Source organism: Zootoca vivipara, chromosome 3 (assembly GCF_963506605.1).
Source record: "Zootoca vivipara chromosome 3, rZooViv1.1, whole genome shotgun sequence".
Lineage (NCBI taxonomy): Eukaryota > Metazoa > Chordata > Lepidosauria > Squamata > Lacertidae > Zootoca > Zootoca vivipara.
The window spans coordinates 81375337-81402623 of NC_083278.1; the positions used below are offsets into that span (position 1 = coordinate 81375337).

The 27287-nt window shown below is 46.4% G+C and overlaps 3 protein-coding genes across 13 annotated transcripts in view; 1 reads left to right on the forward strand and 2 right to left on the reverse strand.

Moving 5' to 3' along the window:
• The window catches only part of LOC118081789 (zinc finger protein 318), a 28016-nt gene extending 26353 nt beyond the window's left edge, over positions 1-1663 (reverse strand). For all 3 annotated transcript variants that reach the window (XR_009557380.1, XM_035108221.2, XM_035108220.2), the window contains exon 1: positions 1253-1663. Coding sequence is in view for 2 of the 3 variants with exons in the window: in XM_035108221.2 (XP_034964112.2) it covers positions 1253-1468 (216 nt within the window). In the remaining variant the exon portion in view is untranslated. The remainder of the gene's footprint in view (positions 1-1252) is intronic.
• On the forward strand, positions 1343-25290 carry ABCC10 (ATP binding cassette subfamily C member 10). 7 transcript variants are annotated; one of them, XM_035108227.2, is made up of 22 exons: positions 1343-1457; positions 5878-6085; positions 6696-8076; positions 8767-8994; positions 10233-10389; positions 11122-11261; positions 11446-11525; positions 12046-12217; positions 13147-13245; positions 13452-13641; positions 14520-14597; positions 15403-15594; positions 15976-16108; positions 16786-16969; positions 18200-18543; positions 18694-18863; positions 20182-20342; positions 21084-21337; positions 21503-21648; positions 22206-22303; positions 23588-23700; positions 24569-25290. In XM_035108227.2, exons 2-22 carry the CDS (start codon positions 5913-5915, stop codon positions 24702-24704), a joined length of 4629 nt encoding a protein of 1542 aa, XP_034964118.1. In that variant the 5' UTR covers positions 1343-1457; positions 5878-5912; the 3' UTR covers positions 24705-25290. The 7 variants fall into 7 exon arrangements, with proteins under 7 accessions (XP_034964118.1, XP_034964114.1, XP_060128894.1 ...); XM_035108223.2 differs by lacking the exon at positions 1343-1457 and adding an exon at positions 1736-2545; XM_060272911.1 differs by lacking the exon at positions 1343-1457 and adding an exon at positions 1736-2545 and having other exon boundaries at positions 5878-6073.
• Positions 23699-27287, reverse strand: part of LOC118082703 (zinc finger protein 318) — a 40059-nt gene continuing 36470 nt past the window's right edge. Inside the window, exons 7-8 of one of the 3 annotated variants that reach the window (XR_009557381.1) lie at positions 25050-25180; positions 23699-24709 (exon numbers count right to left, since the gene is read on the reverse strand). The gene's annotated coding sequence lies outside the window, so the exon portion shown is untranslated. Of the gene's footprint in view, positions 25181-27287 lie in introns of all 3 variants that reach the window. The other 2 variants (XM_060272915.1, XM_060272913.1) reach the window with 2 other exon arrangements.

Genomic DNA, 27287 nt, shown 5'->3' on the forward strand with positions numbered 1-27287 from the left:
ATCAGTCAAGTACTTTGGGAACCAAAGCAATTACACTTGCAATCACTATCATCATGTGCGTATTTACTCAGAATGACTCCACTATGTTTAGTGGGACTTGCTTCCTAGTTAGGTAATTTGCAGCCTTATATATGGACAACTGCTTAACTACTTTTCATTCCTCTACATATTGCCCCCAAACTGCGGCCCTCCAGATGTTTTGGCCTACAACTCCCATGATCCCTAGCTAACAGGACCAGTGGTCGGGGAAGATGGGAATTGTAGTCCAAAACATATGGAGGGCCGAAGTTTGGGGATGCCTGACCTATACTATGTTTAGTTTCAAACTTAGTACAGTATAGTCCTACATTCCTATTCAATCCGCAAATAACTCAACTGCCACAACCCACATTCTCTGCTTTTCTAAAAAAAGAATAATGACCAAGGAACCTGAAGATAAATTCCCAAAAACATGTTGGGCAACCCTACCATTAGGAAGTGAAGAGTGTGCCTTAGGCAACTGCTTTTAAGGGTAATGGAAGGGCAGCGAATTTTAAGTACAGTCTGTTGTTGTTGTTATTATCTTCCTACTGCCAGCGAGTGGGGTGGAAGAGGTTTTTCTGGCTTTTCTGTTTCATGTGCCAAAACCCCTGAACAGCATTGGATACCAAAATCCCTGAACCAGCCTTGGATACCATGAACCATAAACGGAGGGCAGGTGTACCCACTTGCTCCTCCACCTTAGGCAACGTCTTAGGCCAGCTCTAAACTTACTGAGACGTCTTACTAAATTAAATTACTCCCAAGTAAGTGTGCATAGGATTGCGTCCTCCGTGACTTTTTTGTGGGGGGGGGCAACTTTGGCTGAACTATGCCTTTGTGGTAGTCCTCCCCGAACCAAAACTGTGCTTGCAGGTACAACTGCTGGGGGATGCAAGAGGTTGCTAGGCCCTGGCACAGAGAGGTGAGAGGTCTTTGTGCACTTCGGGGGCGCGAAAGGAAGGGTCGCATTTCCAGAAACCTGCAGGAAAGGTGACTACAGGAAGAGATCAAAGGGGATATACAGTACTCCGTTCGTCACCACTTCGGTGTGTGGCTCAGGCGAGCAAGCGAGCGACCGGGCAGGGAGCCGTTGCCATGGCCGTGGGAGGGGGGGAAATAAAGGGGAGGGCAGACTAATATTCCCAAGGCCCGGTCCTCAAGAAGGTCGCTAAGCCGGGCAAGTCTGCTCTGAGCCGGCGAGGCTCCGGCTCCCCAGGGACGGAGACCGTACCCGACTACTGCGGCGCGGGGACGGCGAGCGGCGAGAAGAGCGGCTGCTGGACGGCGAACGGTTCCGGCGGCCTCGCGGGGAAGGCGAGCGCGAACGTGAGCGGCGCGGGCTCCGGCCTCGCGTCGAAGCGGAGGCACCGGAGCGGGAACTGCGCGAACCCGAGCTACTGCTCTCTTTGGACCGGCTGGAGGAAGACACGCTACTGGTACGGTACATGGCGCTGCCGTCGGTGGTAGTAGTGGCGGCGGCGGCTCAAGGAGCCCCGGAGGCCGCCCGCCCTCACTCCTTGCCGAGCCCGCTCCTCCCTGCTGACCATCCTCCCCCAGCACGCTCCATGCGTGCCTGCGCGCGCGCACCGGATGCAAACGCAAGAGCGTCGAGCCCGAGGTTATAAAAAGCTTCCTCTGGCCGCCCCGACAAAATGGCGAATACGGAACGCGGGTCACGTGTCGCGTGCGAGGGCGAGGGAAGAGGCGAGGTTGGGGGGGGGAAGATGCGTCGCGAGACCATCAGCGAGCCCTGCGAACGGCGCACGGACAGACGAAATGGCGGGGGGCGGGCCTTGAGTCACGTGATAGGGGAGGAAGAGAAGCGCCACGAGAGGTGGTCCCCAGTGTAAACTGCAGTGTGCACTGCTGCTTAGCGCCGTCCGCCTTATTAGGATCCCAGTCCAATCTCCGCCTCCCATGTGTGCCCTAACTCTCCCCCTGCCAACGTCCTCTGAGGGCTTAATATGTCTGTTGGGAAAAGTTTAGTAAACTAAGGAGAGGTTTAGCTCTTAGCAACGAGGAGAAGCGGCACCTGTTGAATGCATACCTGTTACACGCTTCATTCGGGATATCAATTTAGATGCATGGATTCAATTCTTGTGAAGGATTTCTGATCAGTTTTTAACTGTTGTTCATGGTGATGTTGTTCTCATTGCTGATTTTAGGTTTGTGTTCTCTTGAATTGTTTTAATATCGTATGCAAGCTGCTCTGGGGGCCATTCACGGGCAGTTAAGGGCATAGATGTTTTGAGTAAATAAACAAAATGCTTCTGAATAAACATTCTTAATGCCGTTGGTCACGGAGAAAGTTTGATCATAAAATGTATCTTTATCTTCAGTAATATCGCGAAAACAAGATAAGGTATAACAAAGTCGAATGTGAAAGGAGTTACAGTACCATAATTCAAAGGCTGAGGGCACTTACGGTACATAGGAAGTCATTGGTAAATGGCGAATCTCTAGTAGTGTTTAACCACCTGTTCGGAGGTTACTATAGATCATTAAAATGCAGTGAAGATTTTAGGTAAGTGTCAATTACTTTTTGTGTTGAATTTTCAGTTGAGAGGTCTTCTGACCTTTTTATTAGGAATTAGAAGGCAGTGAGGAATGACAGGCAAGTTTCACCAGCCAACTGATTTGTTGTCTACTCTGCTGGGATGGCAGGCAGATAATGCCCACCAACTAAGCAAATTTGGCCCAGGGGCTGCCAGAGCTGTAGCACTTTGCATGCGATCCTGGGAATCTTGAGGTAGAGCTGGGAAGGTGTTCTGTCTGAAATTTTGGAAAGCCATTGCCTGTCAAGTGTTGATAGTACTAAGTTAACTGGACCAATAGTCTGAGTCGGTATCAGGCAGCTTCCTTTCCTCTCTGAATCCTACTTGACATTTTGCCTTTGGGCATTTTTAAAAAAAAACCAAGCCACAGTTATTATAAAAGAGATCCGTATGGATCATCATAGTACTTAGAAAGGATCCCCTCAAAACCACCATCAAATCATAGACTGCCGCATACATTATGTTCTGTGATTTCTTGGTGGCTTTTTTGTCAATATATGTAAAAATCATGAGGATTCTTGCCTTGGACCAATTTTTTTTGGTGGTGCTGCCGAACACTAGAGCTGTGATTTATGTTCTGCTCTATTTCAATAATTTTGTGTACACTCTAACTCTCATGATCCACTGCCCTGGAGGGGTGGGTGGGGTGGTTGGTGGACTCCCTCTGCCCAGCCCAGAAGGTTGTAAAGTCAAACTATGGGAAGGGATCTCAACATTACATAACCAGCAACGCGATTAGTTCACCTGCTGCCAGCTTCTGCTCGCCCTGCCAACATGCCGGGACACCCTCCCACCCTCTAGAGGACGCTAGAGGGAAAGTAAGTTGGTTGCAGCAGGGGAACGAAATGCCCATAGACGAAAAAAGGGATAGAGCAACATACCCGTAGCTTCCTGTTTTTGGAGGGGGGGATTCCATTTTACAATGAAAACAGCGTCCTCATTCAGGGAAGCGCGGGTCAAAGTGGGCTGGGGTTTGAAGGGGGCGATGTAAGTGATCACTCAACTGACATTTGCTTTTACGCGAGGTATGTTTTGAATGGGTTGTCTTTTTCTGTTCTGCATTCTGTTTTTCATACAATTGTGTGGAGCATTGCAGTTGACATAGAACACCAGCGCGGCCGCTTTCACCTGAAATACCTGTACTGTAATGCTGTTGCTCTCCTATCTCTTTGCTCGGCCGACGATTGCATCCCTGATGTTGCATTTTGCCAAAAGGCTGAGTAACAGGTGATAAGTTCTCAAAGCTGTCTATGAAACACGAGGAACCTCAGTCTCGTGTGCAATGTGGCGATCAAAATACCTCCCGAGTCCGAGGATAACAAACGTTGCATCCAACGTTAGTCACACTCAGACTAGACCCGTTGAAATGAGCAGGCATGACAAAGGGCAGGCGCATTAATTTCAGTGGGTTTCCTCTGAGCAAAACGTATAAAGTTGGATACAGCCTTGGTCTACATAACAGGGTGCTGTAAGCCACACACTGCCCGTTTCACCACTTGCAACAAGGAGACAAGGTATTGCAAAACTGCTATAGATCACTCTCGGCCACTCGACCTTGCACTAGGAGTATTTAACAGGAGCTAACCCGCAGTACGAGCACAATAAATCCCAGCCTCCCCGCTCCTGCTTAAATTTTAAAACCAACCTAGCACAACACGCACACGTGTTGGTGTCGTTGCAGATCCCACTTGGGTTATTTCTTGCTTTCGGTTCTACTTTAGTTTGCTCAGTTGGCGAGGGGAGAGAGGAGAAAGCACGGCTATGATACAATCACGGATTGCCCTGTTGTTTCCTATTTAGCAACTGTCACTTTCACGTTTCCGAAGTATGAAAAAGCAAAGCAAAGCATGGTGGCAAAAATAACCAGGAAGCGCAGCGTTGTATTTATTTATTTATTTGGTGGAGCCGGCTTTGGAGTTCCGGTTCTGCCGCCGAGTCAAGGTACTGCCTGGGAAAGAAAGGGCTTCGGTGGGTGAACCATCCCGTCTCTGGGTGGGTCGACCGAAGCCTCCGTGAGGCTGGGGAACGACTGGAGGAGAGCGCCGGAGAGGAGGCTGAGTGGAGCCGCTGGGCTTCTCGCACCCTCTCGCTCTGCTTGGTAGAGTAGGCTTCCGCCTCTCCTATGTGCATTCACAGCTTCCTGGAGGCTCTTTTGCACTGCTCCGTTGCTCCTACGGAGGAAAAGGCATTTGCAACGTGCAACGGAAATTTTATGGTCACGTTTCAGAACAGACGGTAACGATAAACTCCAAGCCTTCATGTCATCATCCATCTGTCCATGCTAAGTCTCTCGTGCGAAGGCGAAGGCCTTCCCCACACCGGGCTTTACCGTGAGTTTGAGGCCGAGGCCATGATTTCTAGGCATCGTTCACATGAGGTTGCCCTCAATTGGAGGCGCCCTGCCCCTGCCTCTTTTTAAGGTTTTACCCCATCCTTTAAAAAAATCAGCTGCCCAAGCAATTCTGCTCTTGCCTGGCTGCCCGGCAAACAGTTGCTGTTCGCGTTCTCTTCATTTTAAGGTGGCACCAGAAAGATCTGTGTGATCTCTGAGGAAATCCGTAGTTTGTGGTTGTTTGCAGAGTGGAAAGGGAAAAGAGGACCTTCCTTCTGCTTTCCATATAAGAATAATGGGGGCGGGCGGGGAGCATGGCTTTGACTTTGATAGAGGGTGGAGGTTAGTGCCTGTATGAAGAAGCAGCACTTTGGAAGCTTTAGGTCTTAAAGGAGAAACATCTACTTGGCTGTTTGGGTTGTAAAACAATTGATTGCATTTAGGATCCTGACCTTGTATGGACCTGCCATACAAGATCTGAAGTGTTGGCAAACCACCACCGCCCCCTCTTTTCAGTACTCATTGACAGTTTCAATGAAACCTGCAGTAATGGAGAAGATTCTGTGGAAATGCATTTCTCTCACAAAGGACTTGGAGGAATGACTACAGCCACCACTCCTGCATCCTGGGATTGGGGTGGGGTGGGGTTATGCAGATTAGACCGTCCTGGATACCTCTTTAACGTCACCAGTCATGTTGGAAACTTTAGCAGAATATCTCCCTCTCAAAAGTTCCAACATACAATATTTTGTATTTGATGAGATTAATTATGAATTTTATTACTTTTCCTGACAGCTGGAAAAATGGTAGGTGGAATTAATTGGTGTATCTCATTTTGCAATGCTTGTACAAAGAAGAGGGAAATATAGTGGTAAAATGGTTTTATTCATTATTGCAAGAATGTTCAGGTTGTGGCATGAATTACTTTTTTAAATGCTTCATTCATTGTTTTCCTGTCTTTTCCTTTAGAAACTATTGACCATTGTACTTGTTCCTGACAGAGGATGGAGGAGATCCTAGCCAATCTGTGTGGGACCAGTCCCGTAAATCCACTCCCTGTCTGGGTCCACAGCAATGTCGGGCACTGTTTTAACCAGCTGATTTTGAACACTATACCTCACATGGTCCTTGCCGTAATAAGTGCCTGCTACATAGGAACACCAAGGTATAGCAACAGGTGTGAGCAACATCTGGCTTATTCCCACACAAAATATGTATATTGTGTGCCTAAGCTCTGTGTGTGTTTTGTGTGTGTGTGTGGACTGTTAAAATTAAAGTGATGGGACATTCCTCAGCCATTTTATATATATATATATATATATATATATATATATATATATATATATATATATATATGTGTGTGTGTGTGTGTGTGTGTGTGTGTGAAATCCTTGCCACCCTCTTTATGTAGTGAGAAACTTACTTGGTTTTCTTACAAACAAGGCAATTAAAGCCACAACCGGAGAGTTAGTCCCACTGAAACATACATAAGAAAGACCAGACAGAGCCAGTTTAATTGTTGCGAGAGGTCACAGGAATAATTGTAAATGTGAATGTTCAGAGGGTTGAATCTTTTTTTCTTCTAATGAAAACATAATCGCAAATAGTGTGTCGGACAGCACAATTATTTTGCCTGAATCAGTATAGCAATTCTTGTGTACTGAATGATGCTTGAGAGGCCAGGCAACGAGGCGTGCAGACTTCCAAGAATGATGAACAAATAGTGAGAGGGCATTAGAAAAAGGGATAAGATCATTTCATAATACTTTCTCCTCTGTCTTTACTAGGTCTTTAGGTTCTCGGACTGTGTACAGAACTGGGTGGAAATGCAGAATTGCTGCGTCCTTTATCTTTGCTGGTTTGTCCATCCTTGACATAATTCCAGCAGCCATTTGGCGACAGAAATTGGACCCCTTGTACCTGGAAGTATTAGCAAGTGCCACAGGCACATTGGCATGGCTTACTCACAGCCTGGCACTACTTGCTCTCTACAAGTCTCCATACAGCTTCAATTGTGGCCCTACCATCCTACTAATCCTTGCCTTCTTTCCAATCCCATCACTTATTATAACCTTGGTGTGGCGCTGCCAGACTGAGATGGGTGGTCAGCAGCTTCAACCTGACACTGTTTTCCGACTGTCTATCCTCTGCCTGAAGTTAGCTTCTCTGCTTCTCTATGTAGTTGGGTATATCATTCCTACAGCCAGCAGGCTAGACTATTGCTCTCTCAATGATTCCTGGCAGCAAGAGCCCCTGGTCACAGACTCCGGGATCCCCGCACCTTCTTGGCAGGGAGTGGCAGAGGATGGAGAGAGCTGGCTCTCTCGTTTCTCCTATGCTTGGATGAACCCTCTGATGAAGCGTGGCTACCTGTGGATGCTGAATCGGCCACAGGATGTCTTTCAGCTCCCTCGACAACTCCAGGCCAATGCAGTCTGTGAACACTTCTACTCCTGCTGGCGGAAAAAAGCAGCTCTCAGCCAAGAGGATAAAGAGACTGCATCTTCAATGGACAGATCATTTGCCAAAAGTAACGTGAGAATTGATGAATTCTCATCTCCAGCACATCCTTGTGATACCCAAAAGCGTGTACATCTCCTGTCAGTGTTGCATGCTGCCTTTGGGCTACGCTATTACTCCCTGGGCCTACTCAAACTGGCTGGCAGTCTTTTGGCATTCTCTGGGCCCCTGCTTCTGAACCTGCTGGTCAGTTTCATGGAGTCACGCCAAGAACCTCTCGGCAATGGGATAATGTATGCACTGGGACTCTTTGCTGGTACCTTACTGGGTGCCCTATTGCGTAACCAGTTCAGTTACCAGATAAACAAGATGATGCTTATGGTGCGCACTGCAGTCGTCTCTGCCATATACCAGAAAGCCCTCCGGGTGAGTGGCAGCAGCCTGGCTGGCTTCACCACTGGTGAGATTGTCAACTTCATGAGCACTGACACTGACCGCTTGATCAATTTCTGCCTCAGTTTCCATGAGCTGTGGAGTCTTCCCTTCCAATTTGCCATCACCCTCTACCTCCTGTACCAGCAAGTAGGCATAGCTTTCCTGGGAGGCCTGGCTCTGGCTCTGCTTCTTGTGCCCATCAATAAAGTGGTTGCCAATCGCATCATGCAAAACAACAAGGAAATGCTGAAGCACAAAGATGAACGTGTCAAGGTGAGACAGGGATATGTGGTATTTGAAGGCTTGCCGTACTGCTTGTCTCTCGATCTTGTGATTTAGGCTTAAAGTTGTTGACTTATTTAGGTATTCATGTTAAAAACGTTGAGTAGCAGAAATAATAACTGGATGTTTCAATGATTTATCAGGAAATAAATAACCAGCAGTATAGGTTAACCAACAAACACACACACAAATCCAAGAGACGATATGTCACCAAGTTCCAGAAACTGACCTACCATGAAATGAGAGCTTTGAAGGCCACCTAGTCCTCCTTGATGCAGGAAATCCAGAGCAAGCACATTTTCACTGCACATTGTAATGGACAGTGTACATCCAGGTCTCAGGCAGAGATATTACCCAGCTCTGGTGTCAGAGGTCCTTTAACAAGATACAAGGAGTTGAAGCTGTAACCTCTTGCATGTGCTCTAGCCCTCCTTGGGAGATGTTTCCCTTTGTATACTGTTTCACTGAAGGAATTTGGGTTTCTGGCTACAGTACTTTAAATGGATCATCCCAGTATTTGTGTTGCAGTTTGTTTCCCCAATAAATCACCAAGCAAGAAGAGAACATGACTTTGATTCTGTGCTGTGTCTCATATAGCTAACAGGCTCTAGCTGAAATAGAAGGCATTGTGCTTGTGAGAGATGCCAGTGATTGTTGTGTTGCATCTCCCTTTACCTGCAGCTGATGACGGAGTTCTTGTGTGGCATACGAGTGATCAAGTTCTACACCTGGGAGCAGCATTTTGCCAGCAGAGTGTATACTTGCAGAGCCAAGGAGTTGAAGAGCCTTCGAGCAATCAAATACCTGGATGCTGTGTGTGTCTACCTCTGGGCAGCATTGCCTGTGGTTGTCTCCATTGTCATCTTCATCACTTATGTTCTACTTGGACACCAGCTCTCTGCTACCAAGGTAAGAGCTGTGCCCATTCCTTGACGATCCCTCTACCTGGGATACGCAGCTGACTCCTTTTGTTATTCCAGCTTCATTGACTACCCATTCATTTCCAGGTTCAATTCAAAGTACTGGTCATTTACCTTTAAAGTGTTACACTGTTTGGGGCCAGGATACTTAAACAACCCAATGGCATCAACTGGGGAGGTCCATTTGTATGTCCTGCCACTGTCAGAGAAGAAGTTGGTTGGGATGCACAAAAGGGCATTTTCCATTGCGATACCCCAGGAGATTTGTATCTCTTTCCTAACAATTAGCTAGTTGAAGGCAACTTTGTTCCAGCATACTTCCGGTATTTCCCCCTCCACTGCTATGTGTTTGTTTTAAGTTATTTTGCTTTTATTGTTCGTTTTACATTTCTTATGTTTCTTTTTGTTTTTTTAGTGATGAATGTTCATTGTCATGGGATAGAAAGGTTTATTTTATATAAATAAATGAACAGATGAATAAACTGTCATGGTGTATGAGAAGGCTTCAGAAAGTATCGCTGCTCAGGCAAACTTCCAGCAATTTTCAACATTGCTGTTATTGAAGAGCAATAAAAAGGGGGAAATAACATTGCTTTTAGTGTCAGAGGTAAGGGCTTCCTACCTGAGTGATAGCTTTCCCTGGAATGTGAGAAGTACAGTAAGTGGCTTCACAAGTGAGACAGACTCTATACAGAGCATTTCCTAGACAAAGCAAGGTTAATTGTCTTTCAAGCTTTACTCTTTTGTTACAAATATCGATATATAAAAGCAGAATCGGTTAGAAGTCAAGATGAATAAAGAAGCAATTGTCCACTATTATAAAAAAATTACTCTCTAGTAAAGTCATAATATGAAAGCAGACAATATTAAAGTATTAAATATTAACTAAACAGAGTGATGGTTTCCTCCTTCCCATCTCTACCCTCCTCTTAGGCTTTTGTAGCCTTGGCTCCTATCACAGTTCAGGAATTAAAGCTTGCCCAGCAAGGTTAAATCTGAGCCGATGTTTCTCAAACATAGACTCTAAGATAATGCTCCCTAATGGAAGTCCACCTAAAACACACCCTTGAACATTTGAGCACACATCACACTGTTCACAACTACTGTAATAAAATAGCTTTTCTCTGGCTCTCTTTGGATACTTCAGTTCTTTGCTTAAATGGCTAGATACATGGTGGGCAACCCTCTGAGCTTTTTCATCCCATGAAATATTCTCTCTCCCCATAGGTGTTTACAGCTTTGGCACTTGTTGGGATGCTCATTCTACCTCTCAATAATTTCCCCTGGGTGCTGAATGGGATTTTAGAAGCCAAAGTATCTCTGGATCGAGTCCAGCACTTCCTCGAGCTCACAGATCAGGATCTGGATGCTTACTATAGCAGAGGTATGGTGACTGGGGAAACTGGAGAACAGGTGGTGTTGGGTAAGATTACCAGAGTAGGGAAATAAGTGCTTTTGAATCGTTTGGAATAGATGTGAAAAGAGCAAGGGGGATGCTTGTTTCTTTGGGTATTCTGCTTGAGTACGGACTCAACCACAAAATTTGGTGTTCAAGTGTATCCTGATGGCAGTGCTCCTTTTCTGGATGCCAGTTTCCTCTCATTTGCTAATCTAGAGTTCCTATCTTGTTACTTCCACCTTTTGAGAGGCAGGGAGCTCCAGTGGTAACACTCTAGATTTCTCTCAACACCCAAGGTTGTGAAACCCATGGGCAGGTGAAGGAATAAGCAAGTTTTATGGAAAGATGGATACCTTCTTTATTTTGGATCATCTTAAGGAGGCAGCTGATGGTCCAAGACAGTTTCCTGCAAAAGCTTGCAAAACTTCATAGTTCCCATATGTACCTCTTGAATATGGGTGGAAGTCAGCACGGCACTGAGTGTGGTGTGCATGTGAGGAACTAGGTTCATTCACACAGCAGGACTTTCCCTCCTCTCCTCCAATCGCATACCTGCTAAACCTGTTCTCCCCAACTCACCAGAGTAGATTTAGGGGCCGCACAGAGGGAGGAGGGGAAGTACCACTGGGTGAGTAGATCTCATTCCATGCATGTAACAACATTGTGTTAAATCCTGTCCTATTTACCTATAGCTGTGCTGCTGCTTTTCCATTGCAGATGGCCCTTCTGACCCATCTTCTGTCCTGGAAATGCGCCACACCACCTTTTCATGGTCACCAGCAAGCAAAGAAAACGCTGAATCCCACATGCCCAGAGGAAGTTTGCAGCTCTTTATTCAAGATCTGGTGGTGGCAAAGGTGAGCAGCAAGGAGCAACGGTCCAGGGAAATGCCGCTGGGTCAGCCGTGTGATATGGGAGTCTTTGTACTTCCATTCTGCAGGGAGAACAAGGATGTGTTCTGAATGAATGAATGTTTGTGAAGTGCTTCAGCAAGGTTGCAGAATGAACTCCGAAACAGCTGGTGCCTCTTTCCCTCTGCAGGGCACACTGGTGGGAGTCGTCGGGAAAGTTGGGTGTGGAAAAAGCTCTTTGTTGGCAGCCATCACTGGAGAACTCAGTAGGTAAATAATTGATACTGCTTTGCTTCTTGTGTCTTAAGAACCCATGATTTTACCTGCAAGACTTAAGGCTTAATTTGAATCTGGTCTCACCAGAGTGTAGCCACAAAACCTGTTTCACTGCCAGGGCATACAAGGTAATAATAAAAGAGTGCTTCTGATTATTTGCAGTGATTTTCTTTAGTATTGATGTGTTCATTATACTTATATCCTCCTCTTAAATATGGAATTATTAGTGGTCTCCCATTCAAGGTCCACAATTTCTAAGCTTCAGCAATACTTGCAGTATCAGGTTCTCCAACACTGTTCACTGGGCCCGTTCAAAGTGTTTACCCCTCATCATTAGGTAATAATGACAAGGATTCTTGATTAGAAAACTCCTAAGCACACAGAGGTCCAGCATCAAACTTAATAGAAATTAATGACTGAAAAGGCCTGTTTTCCATACCTACTCTAATGGCAATTTAAAATTCCTCCTTTTTTAAATGTCTGTTTCTCCTGCCCATCTCTGGAATGCATACAGTCGAGGTGAGCAAGTTTACGTCTGGGATCTGGAAAAAGGATTTGGCTTGGCCACACAAGAGCCCTGGATCCAATTTACCAGCATCCGTGAAAACATCCTCTTTGGGAAGGAATATGATGCCAGGTTTTACCAGGAAGTCATTGAGGCCTGTGCTCTCTCTGATGACTTGAATGTGAGTGTTCTATGAGGGAAAAAAATAGGTTGGCTCCCTAGGGACCATTGGTGCTCTATGTGCATTCAACAATCTGATGTATGACTTGCCCTTGTGAATTCCCAGTGCACGATGTAAAAGCTGGATATGGAACCGTGTAGTCTCAAATTGAATATATTAAGAAGACCACCTAAAGCTTAGTAATGCAAGTCTTAGTAATGTGGAGTTCCAGAGCTGTTTCCTAGCTTCTTGTTTCAATGGTAAACAAAACCGAGTCAAATTGGCAACATTACCAAGAGCCCTCCTTTTTGAATCTTGTGTTGCATTTTCTTAATATGATTTTTTTGTATACAGTTGTCCCTATGTAGGAAAAGTTAGTCATGCTTACTTTCCACTAAAATCAGTGAAAGCCCCATTTAAAACGATTAACCTGGCCCATGGTTTCAAATGGCTTAAGTGCAACTGACTTCCCTAGGATTATGGTCAATGTACTGTTATTAATTATATGTTTCTTTTGGGAGTCATAAATATTGAGGGGTAAGCTTCTGTTTTTGGTGTATTCTTATATTCACTCTGCCTTTGGACTGAAAAGAACTGGAACAGCATTTTTCTACTTCAAGTTTGTCATATTCTCTTGTCAACAATTGCCACTTTGTGCTCACGCCAATGATATAACCGTGTCCCAAGCACAATGCGTTAGGAAGGTTCTGCTTTCCTTCCTTTCAATGGATTCAGATCAAAATTAACAGAACCGGCAGGTGGTCTGATTTTGGCAGTGGCTGCCAACTGCCATTTAATCTCCTTGGTTTCTGTGCAGACATTTTGGCACCTGGTTGCTTGTCCAGAAGGACTTCGCACTAGAGCTGTGAACCAAAGTCAGAGGTCCTATAGCTCAGTGCATCTATTTAACACTTCTTAAATTACTTATCATCTCTCTGTTTAACTTTCAGATTTTGCCATCAGGCGATCAGACAGAGGTGGGGGAGAATGGAGTTACACTCAGCGGGGGACAGAAAGCTCGAGTTGCGCTTGCAAGAGCTGTTTACCAGGTAGATAAAGGGCTGGGTAACCAGTATCAGATGGCACTAACTTGAAACAGAAGTGGTGACAGGTCCTGCCCTAAAGAAGAACTAGGGTGAAACAAACAAACAAACAAACAAATGAAGCTCATTTTCAGTTGTTTTCTATTTTTTTTAACCACCCTTAGTATTTCAAAGTCAGAAAGCCTTAAGATTTATATTGCTGTTTTCCTTAGGATAAAGACTTGTACCTTCTCGATGACCCACTGGCAGCTGTGGATGCAGATGTAGCCAAACACCTTATGCAGAAGTGCATTCTGGGAATTCTCAAATGTAAGACCAGGATTCTTTGCACACACAGAACAGAGTTTTTGGAAAAGGCTGACATCTTATTGCTAATGGACAACGGCAGAATACTCAAGACAGGTATAGCCTGGTGTTTTCTACTACTTTTGTTTCTCTATGCCTAGGTTCTGAGCTGCCCTCCTCAAAGTGGGAATTCGGAGGGTGAGTCACACAGTGTTTTTGAAATCAAACAGGTAGTGTTTTAGTTGTCCCTGTGCAGTTTGTGGTTTTTCTGCACTTTTAAATACGTTTTCATTATTGATTCAATTGTTTCATTTATTGTTGTTCTATGGTTTTTTTTAAAGGTGGTTTTGTTCATTTGGTATCTTGTAAGCTACCTGAAAGTTTTATCGGACGCTAAATCAAATAATTAAATAGAAACTTCCACAATGTGAGCAAATAACTGAATTTGCAAAGAATATGTTGTATTACTAAAATATCCAAAATAGGGGAAAGTGCAACAATGCAGGTGAGCAGATGAGATTAGGGAGAAGGGAATTGTTAAGGGATGCAAATGAGGTTTCCAAATAGATTACAGAGCTAGAGTGAGCAGAAATCTTTCTAGGCATGCTGCTCTATGTGGAGAGACAGACCTCCACTCACAGGATGTTCCTACCTGCAGAAAAAGAGGGAAGGCCATTCTTTGCATTGTTGCCAATTCCCCCTTCAGTGCTCCTGAGGATCTGCTGTGGAGGAATGGTAAACCCCCCAGAATAGAGTGGAAAGTGGTTGTGGGGATTGCAGAAAGAAAGGCCAACTGGTGAAACTCCCCGAAAACACACACACCTTTAGCCAACAGGAGACCACGCTGGATTAGAGAATATTCCATGTAGTACCTCTTTCTTATGCAGAAAGGCAACTCAGGACCAAAGAGAGGAGCCTCGGGCAGATGATATCACGCTTAACATATACAAAGTTAAGTTTCTGCCGAATGCAACCCTATTGATATTTTTTTCTAGGAACTCCAAATGAGATCCTGCCACTAGTGCAAGCTGCCCCTCAACTCAGGAAGATGGACAAGACAAAGAAGGATAAAAGTAAGTTCTGGGTGTTTTCAGGAGGATTTTAGTATGTTTCTGCCAGATACATGGTAACTGAGCAAAAACATTTATGAATCTTTTTGTTTGTGACCTTTTAGACCTCCCATTGGGACTAGTTGGTCAGGTTGAGGAGTGAACTAGTTTGGAAATCTAATGCAAAGAAGGAACATTGCTTACTCCCCAGTTGAGCATGTAGGCCTCCTTGTTTCACTTTGAGCAAAGAGTTATAAGCTCCTGGTTTTATTTAATGCATGATTATTCTTCATTATCTTGTGAACTGTCCTGGAATCCTAAGCTGGTGTAAGGTGGTCTATAAATGAGTCAAATCAAGTTAAAATAATTGCCTAAACCTACTACAGGCAGTAAAATAGACACCAGGGGCCAGATATTCTTAGTATAAGGGCCTTACACACACACACACACACACACACACACACACACACACACACACACACACACTGCATTTTAGCCTTAGCATGAGGTTTCTTCAGAAGCTTTATTTTGTCTCCATGTAAAGGGGGGGGGGGAGACACAGTAGATCTTATCCTCTGCTTTAAGCAAATTTGGGAGTGACATGTCTGTCCTGAAAAGGAAAAGATTACAGCTCCCAGTTATAAACTAAACAGCCAGGTTTACAGACCAAAGTAGGATGCAGCTGATAGAAGTGTGGGTTTGCCAGGTATTTTAATTTAACTGAAAATATTTCACAAAACGGGAAGTCTTTAAACTCAAGGGTACCTGGTTGCCCAACAAGGAACCCTTCCTGCACGCCATAACCTGTCGTTGTTTTCTGCCTCCTAAGTACCCACTGAATATAGCCAAGAAGAAGAGGTACAGCCTGAGGAAAATGAGCCAAATGAAGCAAATTGTCTCCTCAAGCGAGAGGAAGAGAAGAAAGAAGGGGCTGTGGCTTTCCAGGTCTACCAAGCATATTGGCTGGCTGTGGGCAGCTGCATGGCATTGTTCATCCTTCTCTCACTGCTGCTGATGCAAGGTAAGGATTTCACTTTCTTCCTCCTCTGGTCTTGGTTTCTTGCTGTCTCCCATAAATTCTGCATCCTCTTCAGATGGAGCTATCCTCCCTCTCCACCCCCCACCACATGCTGTTCTCTGTGGTCCTCCCAAACAATTTCAGGGAGTACCAAGGGGTGGGGAAGGAGGGGAGGCCTATTGCACAAGCCAAAGCCCTTGCACAGGGCTTGTTTTGACAGGACCCGTGAGGTGAATCGCACCCTAACAGTTTGGACAGTTAAAATGGACAGATAAATTCACCTTGTGGCAACTTTTACAACTCAAAACTCACATGAAAGGCCTCTTAACTAGCTGCTAACTTTTGAATTGGGTAAAGTTAAATCTCACTTGTGCATTCTTACAGCTTCTAGGAATGTCTCCGATTGGTGGTTGTCACACTGGATTTCCAGCCTACCCCATCCAGAAAACACCTCTGTCAGCAACCTGTCAGCTTTGCCTTCCTCGCAGTTGCTGCTCTTCTCCCATGGGGGACTCATGTATGTTGGTCTAAGCTATGAACTGAGTCTGAGGACTAAGTCTGTCAGTGAATATGCAGAAACACGTGGGCTTTGTTTTGGCAGCCCCTTTGTGAAGGCTTGCCTTGGCATGAGTGGAAAGCTGAACACTACTGATAGAGCCAACAAAACTTAGGGAAACAAAAGAGAAGCTTGGCAGAAAAAGAGGTGGAAAGATCTAAAAAAAACATCAACTACCAGATGGGTTGCTGAGAGGAAATGGGCACCTGGGTGCAGGGAAGGATTGGGGAACTTCTGGCCCATGCCTGGGTCTCCTTGGCAAGCTTATCAAGCGTGGAGGTGGGGTGATAATCCCACCCAGGCTGGCACAACTTTTTTTTCCATTTCAAGGGTTTGGCCATTAAGGGAGGACTACCAGGCAAGTGGGCTGGCAGGCTGGCTGCTTCAGCTCCCTGCCCCTTTGATCTGCCACTGCCTGACATTTTCCCCATACTCACTGGGGTGTTGTCAGGGAGACGCTGGGTTGCCTCTTTGCCTCAGATGCCACACCCAGGCCTAAGCATAATGGGAGGGACCAGCAGCAATATCTCTTCCTCTCACACTTTGAGAGCGGTCCTATTGACTTTGCTCAAGACCTGGGAAAAGAGCTGGACATCATATGAGCTGCCATTCCTGACTGATCTTGTCATTCTCCTCAGCTCTCCAATCTTTGCCTCCATTCCTTCAAATGGCACTTTGGACGTGAACTTTTACCTGACTGTGTACGGCTGCATTGCTGGGGCCAATTCTGTCTTCACGATGCTGAGAGCCTTCCTCTTTGCCTATGGCACCATTCACGCTGCAATTGTCATTCACGACAGGCTGCTCAAAAGGGTGATGAAGGTAAAGTCTGTCAGACAGGACAGCTCTGGGTCCTGGAAGCTCTGCTTGGGGACAGGAACAAGCAGGAGAAGAAGGGGAAGCTGCTCTTAAAGCCCACCTTCCTGCTTTTCTTTTCTTTGGGGTTCATATGTCCAGACCCTATTTAATTTTAACTGAAAGTTGTAGAAGGTATTACTCCTTTGCTGAAGTGTTGACCACAAACCCCAGAGTTCTCTTGAGAGAAACGGCTCAAGAAAATAATCATCACTATGGTTTGGAAACACAATTTTTCCTCTTTGTTTAGAACGTGTTGTACAGTCCTTATCTCTGTCTTAAAAATAATCACACAAACCAAGGTTAGGGTGAGATAGGATGCTCCTCTTTCCCACAGCAAGTCTCATGGCTGGATCTTGAAGGTGACTTTGTACTGAGCTTGTTAAGGGCTTGTTGTGTAAAGAGGAGGGAAAAGAGCCAGCATTTTATCCCATTGGGCAAGCCCAAACTAGCACTCTCCCCTGTTTCTCCTCCATAGTTTATGTGGCAAGAAAATCTGATTAGCCTCCTTCCCTCTTGGGCTTTGGTCCACTCACCTCGGTGCAGGTCCTTGCAATGGCCCATCAAAATGCTTATGGCGAGGTTTGCCCCAGAGATAGAAACAAAATTAGGCTAAAGGCTTTATATTTCATCAAGCAAACTGGTTCTAATCCTTTATAACAAACCCTTGGTTTTGTTTAGTGATGTTATCACTTGAAAACTGTTTCATGTGATAGGTTTTTTTATATCATGGAATATAATTTGGCTGCCCCTGGTTTACTGGAACAGCATTCCTTGTTGAGATATGTCCACTATCTGTACTTTTCTGAAACAACTGATGGCATTTTTTTGTTTCTACAAGCTTTTCCAGCTTGTAGAAAACCTCTCTGCCCTAGGAGTTTTGTATTTTTTAAAATTAAAAAAACCTACCTTTTAAAGGGGTGCGTTGGTTATGCCATGCCTGTAATTTCCTTGAGACGGATGTAAAAGGCAAATCATCATCACATTGGGGAAAAGTGTGTATTGTATGAGAAGCGGCACAAGTGTATTGTCTTGAGTACAAGAACTAAGCAGCTGATGTGTGCCATAATCTCTAAACTACTTAGCTGCCACAGAAAACAGCCTCTGCACACAGTTTCTTTTTTGGACACAGATGAATCTCTAAAAGTGTGAAACAGCACACAATGGTTCACTGCACTCTCTTTCTTCCATTGCCAGGCCACAGTGACCTTCTTTGACACCACGCCAACAGGCCGCATCCTTAATCGCTTCTCCTCAGATCTGTACTGTGTGGATGACACCTTGCCATTCATTCTCAACATCTTCCTGGCCAACATCTTTGGGCTGCTGGGCATGCTTGTGATGATTACCTATGGCTTGCCTTGGATCGGCCTCGTTCTGCTGCCCCTGGCTGCCATCTATTACTCAATTCAGCGCTATTATCGGCGCACCTCCCGCGAACTCAAACGCCTCTACAGTCTCACCCTGTCCCCCATCTACACTCACTTCTCAGAGACCCTGACAGGCCTCAGCACAATCCGAGCAACCAGGGCCACAGGCAGGTGGGTTTTGCTCTTCAGGCAGGGAAGGTCTAAATATGCACAGAAAGGGCTGACTTGAGGAACTGGTCCTGTGACCGCTGGGAAAAAGAGGTACTGAGAACTGCAATAGATCTCTTCCTCCTATTAACCTCTGGGTTGTATCCAGTCTAGGTTTGAGACAGAGAACCAGCTGCGACTTGAACTGAATCAGCGCTGCCGTTTTGCCAGTAACACCGCAATGCAGTGGTTGGACATTCGGCTGCAGATGATTGGAGTTGCTGTAGTCACTGCTATTGCAGGAATCGCCATCATCCAGCACCAGAAAAAAATGGGAAACCCTGGTGAGCCACTTGATTATGACCTCTGAAGGAGGCATCTTCATCGGTGGTCATCTTTTACCATTGACATCTCAGAATGCTTCTTCTTTTCACCACTCTCTGGCATGGATCCTGGATTTCTGCTCTTGGGAGGGCTAGAAAGCAGCTAAATAGTAGTTTGATCCACCCAGGACCTACCTTTATACCAGCATGTACTATGGGACTCATTTGTCATTTTTTATACTTTATTTTCATTCCCCCCCATTTTTTATAGATTTTCTAAATTATTACAAATCAAACCAAGTTAATTTAATACAATTTCTTAAAATCAGGTTTCCCACTCCCGTTTCAATCATATGTCCAAGATTTCCCCCATAGCTGCTTTATTTCTTATTTAGTCTCCAGCTGAAGTCCTTCACTTGCCATTTAACCATTCTTCCAGCTGCCTGCTTTTTCCACCTTCACCTCAATTTCATCTTGTAGATATAGCATCCATTTCATGTATGTAGCCCTTCCAGACCTGGAGTGTTGAAAGTGTTTAGTTCTTTCTCTCATTGTTCAATTCTTTGCAGTGTTTATCTGAGTGGTACAAGGTCATGTTCTGTTTCATTCTGCTCTTATCAAGCTATCATGCGAACTGCAGCCATCAATATCTCACAGAGTGAACTTTCCAGACATCTGCCATTAAATTCCCCTAGTTCTTTCTCGGCACTCAATACACAGCAAAATCTTTTCTAAGATCCAGCCTCTCTTCAGCAATTATCCAGTGGTGGATCATTTTTATTTCCCCCCACTGCATACACTCTATTTTCATATCTCTCTCTCCCATCTTTCTCTTTTAAAAAAGAAAAAGGGGTGGGGTGGGGATACTGCAGCCTTCCTAAGTTTACAACCCAGCCCAGTTGAAAGCCAATGATCCAGCTGAACTCCCCTATAGTTTGACAGGGTTCTCTGTTCCCAAATGTGTTAGGCCATAAAAAGCAGACAGAAGCACACTGAAGGAAAGAGAAGCAATGTTCACCTTGCCCAGTGTACGTATGGGATAATTAGATCGATCCAGATAGCTGAAGCAAGTGAGCTGGTGCAGACATCAAGGGGCAGAGAAAAGAATTGAAATCCAGTCTTACATACCCTAAAAATCATTTAGGATACCAGTTAGGTTTTGAATGTGCAAGAAAAATCCACCCCATCAATTCTTTTCAAGGGACACCTTCTTGACATGCTGACGTCTCTCTTTCTCCTCTACTTACCCATATTGGAACTGGGCCACTGGCCCTTATCTGTTGTTTTCCTTGTTTCAGAGTTGTTGTGCCTTTTGACAAAGCCCTTTTTGTCCCCACAGGACTTGTGGGCCTGGCCCTTTCCTATGCCCTTTCGGTCACAAACTTGTTGTCTGGACTCATCAACAGCTTCACCCAGGCAGAGACCATGATGGTGAGTGTGGAGCGTACCGAGGAATATGCAACAGAGATTCCCGTGGAGCCTCAAGAGGAGCTGCTCCAGGTAAGGGTTCCTTGCTGAGTCTCATGTGAATGATTGGAGGTGCTCTTGCAGAACATCTGATTCCACACAGTCCATATGCACAGGCTGTTTGGTCTGCATTATTTCTCCATCTGTTGAGCATTCTTCTTTAGAGAAGGTAGGCATCCTGGAGAGGGTAACTACTGTCAACAAACTTCCTGCCCCTTTTGGTGAGAGAGTTCCCCTCCCATATTTATTCTGCTTCAGCAGAACAACAAGGGTTTTTGGAGGTATCTGGCCTTCAAAGAATTTCCCTCTTCGCTCCTCATTCAGCTTGTCAGCAGGGATTAAGGCAGAGGAGGAGGAGATATTTTTAAAAGCCTAGCAAAAAAGGACCAGAAGGGGACAGACCTTCCGCTAATCTGATGCAATGGCAGCTTGTTTTATTGATTTGGATTGGTAAACCTCCCCTAGTTTCACTGTGGCCAATGGTATGCACAGTAGAGTCCTACTGAAGTCAACAGCAAGCCCAAAAGCTCATCAGACAAGGGCACAGGGAAGCTTAGTCATCTTTCATCTCACTTCCAGACCTGGACACCAATAGATTCAAAATGGCAGCCACTGTCACCTTTGCAACTGGGACAACAGTAAGCATTGTCACATTGGGGCACTTGGATCTATGCTGCTCCCACTGTTGATCATGGTGATGGCAAATCAAAAAAGATTTAGGATAAGGAAGTATTGCTGCTTCATTATTGCTTACACATTTTCTTTTCTTTCAAGGTTTCACCTGATTGGCCAAGTCGGGGACACATAGAGTTCCAGCAAGTAGTGCTGGCCTATCGGCCTGACCTACCCAATGCCTTGGATGGGGTGACTTTCACAATCTACTCTGGGGAGAAAGTGGGGATAGTTGGGCGGACTGGATCCGGCAAGTCCACCCTCTTCTTGGCCCTTTTCCGTATGGTGGAGCTGAGAGCTGGCCGGATCCTCCTGGACAACATTGACAGCCATTCTGTAGGCTTGAAAGCACTGAGGTAGGTCAAGGAGTAAGCCACAATGGCAGCAGTGTCGCTGTTGCAGCATCTTGAAAACTCAATTTAATGTGATGGGGAGGGGCTGTCTCAGAATGTCAGGTTCCCATTAGCCCTGTTTGCCTCTAAGCTGTGCAGTCGTGAGCCTTCCTCTGTCCTTCCTCTTAGGTCTAAGTTAGCCATAATCCCCCAGGATCCCTTTTTGTTCAGTGGGACAATCCGTGAGAACTTGGACCCTCAGGGGCAACACACAGATGCCGACTTGCTGCAAGTCCTAGAGCAATGCCATCTGCAGGCAGTGATTACAGAGATGGGTGAGTGCATTGTTTGGAGAACAGAAATGAACTGCTTGTTATGCTTGCTGGGAGGGAAATGAAAATATTAAGAGCCTAGAAAAGATTCGGCCAGGACCTATTGGTCTTGAATACTGGTTAGAGTAGTAAGTGGAAGGAAAATTCACTAAACACCTATGGGCTGGAGGTTGCTGGGGACCAGTGGAAGCTGTTGTGATTTAAAAATAAATAAATAAAATGGCCTCAGTAAAACCCTTAAAAGCAGTTTCCCTCATCTTTGGGTCACCAGATGTCGTTAGACTACAACTCTCATCATTTGAGCCAGCAGGCCAATGGCCAGGGGTGAAAGGGGTTATAAGGCAACTAAGTCTGGGCACCCAAGACTGGGGGTGGTACTTTGAAGGGAGATTTCATAGCAGTGCAAAGGTTAGAGGGTTTGTGATCTTTGTTTCTTGTTCCAATCTCAGCCCTTCTTGCCTACATTCAGGTCTTTCCTTTCTTGTTCATCTGAACTAGAGTTAAGTAGAGGCAAAGTTTTGAAACTTACATTAACTCCTCCACTCTCTTGCTCCATGCAGGTGGGTTGGATTGTGAACTGGGGGAGAGAGGAAAGAGTCTCTCCGTAGGACAGAGGCAGCTGGTTTGTTTAGCAAGGGCTCTCTTGACCCAGGCCAAGGTGAGTGATGTCTTCTCAAAGTGGGTTCCACAAAGATGCCAGATATTTTTTGTTTGTTTGGGACAACTGTGGGAAAGTATCATACTGCAAGACTTGGAAGGTGTGAGGAGGATGTATTAGCTCAATCACAAAAAGGGAAAAAGCTGGATAAAAAATGAGAGTATTCTCCCTGTGAGGAAAGGTGACATTGTTCAGGTCTTTTGAGCAGAGAGAAAAGGTGACTAAGGGGGAACACTATGGAGGACCATAACAGTATGTAGAGTGGTACCTTGGTTCCCGAACGACTTAGTTGTTGAACAAATCAGCTCCCGAATTCTGCAAACCTTCCAATTTTTGGAAGCTGAACGTCTGACGGGGCTTCCACAGCTTCCGCTTGTGTGCATGAAGCTCCTGAAGTCAATCGGAAGCCGCGCCTTGGTTTTTGAATGGTTTCGGGAGTCGAATGGACTCCCAGAAAGTATTAAGTTCAAGAACCAAGGTACCACTGTATGGTTGGGGGAAGTGGATAGAGAAAGGTTAGGCTTTTTCTTAAAACTCTAGAACTCAGAGTCACCTATTGAGATAGACAGACAAAAGACCATATTTCTCCACACTGTACAGAATTAATTTATGGAATTTTCTACCACAGTATGTGGTGGTGGCCCCCAGGATAGCTGGCTACAAAAGTCATTCCCCAAATGTTTACTGAAGCAGTGAGAAGGTGCTCACACTGTGTTGAAAAAAACAATTTTATTCAATTTAGACAAATCAGTGTAGGACAGGACAGTTAGTGGCTAACAATTTATTAACTAAATGGCACCTCCAGGTTCAGAGGCAGTGTTTTATTTCTTTATTTAAAAGTATTTCTAAATTGCTTAATATTTTTAGAATCTAAAGAAGCACTGTCATACTTCTAGGAGGAGTACAAAGGTACAAAACCAGAACAATATAATTACACAGAGCTAAAAATGCTATACAAACATACCAATGGTACAGCATTCAGCCTTATGGATCAGGGAAATCTTGTGCAAAAAGATACAGCATTGCAGAGTCTAGGGGCAACAGTGGACAATGTCCTTTTTCAGTATGACACTGAATACCAGTTGCTGGGGGCCAAGCTACAGTGGAAAGGCCTCTTGCATTCATGCCCTGTTTGTGGGATTCCCAGCATGGCTCTCAAGTTCTTACAACGGTTAGATTCCACAGTGCCTGGTTAAATTAAATTTGTAGTATGAATAAGCAGGACTAAGAGTTGTGTTCATCAGCGACACTCTTCTAAGTGTTTTTATTTCGTCTCATTGACAGGTTCTGTGCATTGATGAAGCCACAGCAAGTGTGGATCAGAAAACAGACAGATTACTCCAACAGACTATCCGCCAGCGATTTGCAGACAAAACTGTACTGACTATAGCTCACAGGTGCCTTTTTGTTTCTCCTTTAGCCTCTGTTCTCCAACTTCCAAGCAGCAACAGACTTCGTAGTAGTCAAAGATAATTATCACTTAACATGGGTATCAATGTATTATTTACTGGGAGCGTTTTCCTGTTATTTAGCCGACAGGGCTCCCAGAGTGACTTACAGCAATCACTTGTAAGACAGCAAACAGTGGTGGTGTGTATGCAACCTGACCTCTTCTATACGAATGTTGCAAAATACCCCCAGAAGAGCAGCTCTGCTTTTCATGTTAGTAAGAGATTGCACAGCGTTGCAGCCTATATCTTGCAGGCCTTCAATAGTGAGTAACAAATAAGAAACCTGAGGCTTAGGTCTAGTTCTTACACACAACAAGCAAGCTAGCAAAGCTGTTTCAAAATTGCTTTGTTACTCACATGCTTGAAGGCTTCTGCATCCAAAAAATATATAAATTCTTTGACACCTGAGAGATGCAGAGAGCCACACAGTTGCAAGGGACCTCAACGGTCAGAAAGTCAAGGCAGAGAATATCACTTCTACAGCATCCCTTATAGCAGGCACCCCCAAACTTCGGCCCTCCAGATGTTTTGGACTACAATTCCCATCCTCCCCGACCACTGGTCCTGTTAGCTAGGTATCATGGGAGTTGTAGGCCGAAACATCTGGAGGGCCGCAGTTTGGGGATGCCTGCCTTATAGGAAGAGGCTGGATGGCCACCTAATAGTGGTTAGGTGCCTATAGATTTACAGCAGAAGCTGAAAGGGAGTGCCCTTTTGCCCACTTTGAGGTACTGTAATAAAAGAGAGGGCAGCACTTTTCAGTTCTCTGCTCTTTCCAAAATAAGAGCTTACCCTGCTGCTGTGTTTATTTCAGGTTGAACACTATCCTGGACTCGGACCGAGTGCTGGTGATGCATGCTGGGAAGGTGGCGGAGCTTGATTCCCCTGCCGTTCTCAGTCAGAAGCCAGACTCCCTGTTTCAGCATCTTCTGCACAGTGGGCAGCAGTGACGTCCCTGCAGAGACACAAACACTGGACAATTGGTACCTCACGACTGGGAACGTTGCCCTCTGCAATGTGGGCCCCTTTCCTGATATCTGCAGCTTAACTAAATATGCACTCCACACACAGCTGAGAGTCCAGCTTACGAATTGAGAACAGGTGACAGAACATTCTCTGTCCAGGATTACCAAGGGTTGCAGTTGGATCACTCGGCATCAAGAACGCTGTGTGAGACCCTGGAGAGCTTGCTACAAGGCCATGTGGGCAGTATAAGGCAGCTGAGCATTTAACACTGTGCCCTTTCCCGACTTTATTCAAGACGTCCCCACCCTGTCCCAAGTGGTGTGGCCTACCTTAGTCACAGAACTTGCTTGGCCAGCCACTTTGGCAACTGAATTACCAGGGTTGGCAGCAAGTCCCATGGCTACAGTCTGGCATCCTCACACATTGTTTGCAGTATTCCTTTCCCCAGCCTGTGTCACACCTACAAAAAGAATACAGGAGGGTCAGAACAAGAAAACAACCATATCACAAGTAGCAAAAATAGGAAAAGGGGTGGGCAGTGCCATAGGGAATTAGCTTTGCACTAACAGTCACAGTCTCAATTATTGACGATGCTGGGGGTGGAGGGAGTTTCTCTTGCATAATGTAGATAAGCGCCTCTCATAAGAATGCTAGAGTTCTTGCAGAAAGCAATAGCAGGCAGGTGAGAAGCGTTTAAGTAGATGGAGCCAAGCATGGGGCAAAAGGGAGCTGTGGGGAAGAGGCAGAATTTGGTGTGGGGCTTTTGCGCATCAAACAACTGGGAATGCCTGTCTAATTCTTGCCTGGGGGCAGTGAGAAAGGCATATCCACTGAATAGATATGTGGATAGAAGCACAGCAGGGATTGGGGGGAGGGGTTTACAGGGAAGCACAGTCCTGTTGTTTTTAAATAAAAATAAGATTTTTTAATGAACTTCTTCAATGGAAGTACAAACTCAATAAACAATATTCAAAACTTGGGTTACAATGTCCACCTCCTTTCCTTCATGCAATAGTACATAAAATCAACCATACCAAATTCTACTGCACTCTCTGTTCCTGTTGTCATCAGAGAGAAATCTCTCTCTAATCTAACCTCTCTCTAAAGAGAAAAAACCCCTCTGCAGCATAGGTGTACCCAGCATGGGGCAGGGGGGTGCAGCTGCCCCCCTAAAAGACCAAACCGCGGGCCCGACTAGGGAAGCAAATACCCTGCGCAGGCGCCCCGCTTGTTGACACGGGAAGGGAGGGGGGGAGGAAACACTGCTGGTGCCGCGGCTCCTCGGCTGCGGCTCCTCCTCTCAACCCGCCCTGCCTACATTTGCACCAATTCCCGCCCACTAAAGCCTTCGCGCCTCCCAATGGAAAGCCCTGCCGGGCGGCAACCTCTCCTGCCTAAGAGTTCTGCTGGGCTGGCAAGCGAAGGAGAAGTGGCTCCCTGCATTGGTTGCAGCCGCTGCCGCGCTCTGCCTCCCGGTAGGCTGCACTGCGATCATCGGCGCCGCGGGCTGGGAATCGCCCCCTTCCCCCCTCCGCACCCCCTACCCCCCTGAGTTAGGAGTTGCTACTGAGACTCCTCCTGGGCCGGGAGAGGAAGTGCACTGACAGGAGCCAGTTCAGCCTCGGTGGGCAGAAGCCCGCAAAGGAGGAGTGGGGGGCGGCGTCCGAAGGCGGTGGTCGTGGCTGCTGCAAGGAAGCTGCGTGCGGGCGTTTGCGCCGGATTGCCGGCGGCAGGAGTAGCCCAGCGGCAGTGACCCTTCCTCGCCGCCCCCGCCCCGGCAATAGGAAAGGAGCTGCCTTGGGGGGCGGCACAGCTCTCTGCTCCCCCTGCGTGCATTGCCCTCTCCGGGCATTGGCTGCTGTTTCCTTCTTTGCAATGCCCACCCAGCCGCTCTCCCTTGCTGCCCCTGCCGAGAGAGGGGCGTTGAGGGCGGGGGAGCCGCCGCAGCTGCCGTAGGGTCGCAGCTGGGGGGGCTCGCTCGCCTGCGCTGCGCCACCCCACCTTTCCCATATTTTGCTCCCTTGCGATGGGGAGGCGGCGGTGGCAGCTTCTTCTTCTTTGAGGATCTCAGCTTGGCGGGAGGGTCCCCATTATCCTCCCAGGCCACGGGGGGATGGCCCCCCCAGGACTAGCAGACCTCTGAGCTCCTTCCCCATCCCAGATATATAGGGTGGGAACTGGCAAGTCTTCGGGGAGAACTGGAGGAGGGAAAGCGGGGCCCAAAGGGGTTTTTCAGGGGGGTGGGTAGCCGTAAATGGATGGGAGCGGTGTTTTCAGAGCAGGGCCGTTTTAAGCATACCTGGCGCCCTGGCACCGTGGTGTGACGGATCCCTCTGGTGCCCCCACCCCGCCCCGTTTCCCGGCACAGCGGGCGCAGCTCACTGCGCAGCTGCCGCCTGGAGGGCCGGAGCCCTGCGCAACCCAGCCTGGCCGTAGGGCCAGCCCTGGGCCAGGGGGTGCTGCCCGCCCCGTTGCGACGCCCCTGCGCACGGCGGGGGCGGCCCCAGGCCCACGCACCTCCGGAAAGCAGCCTGAAGCCGCTGAACAGCTGAGAGGTGCGCCTGGAG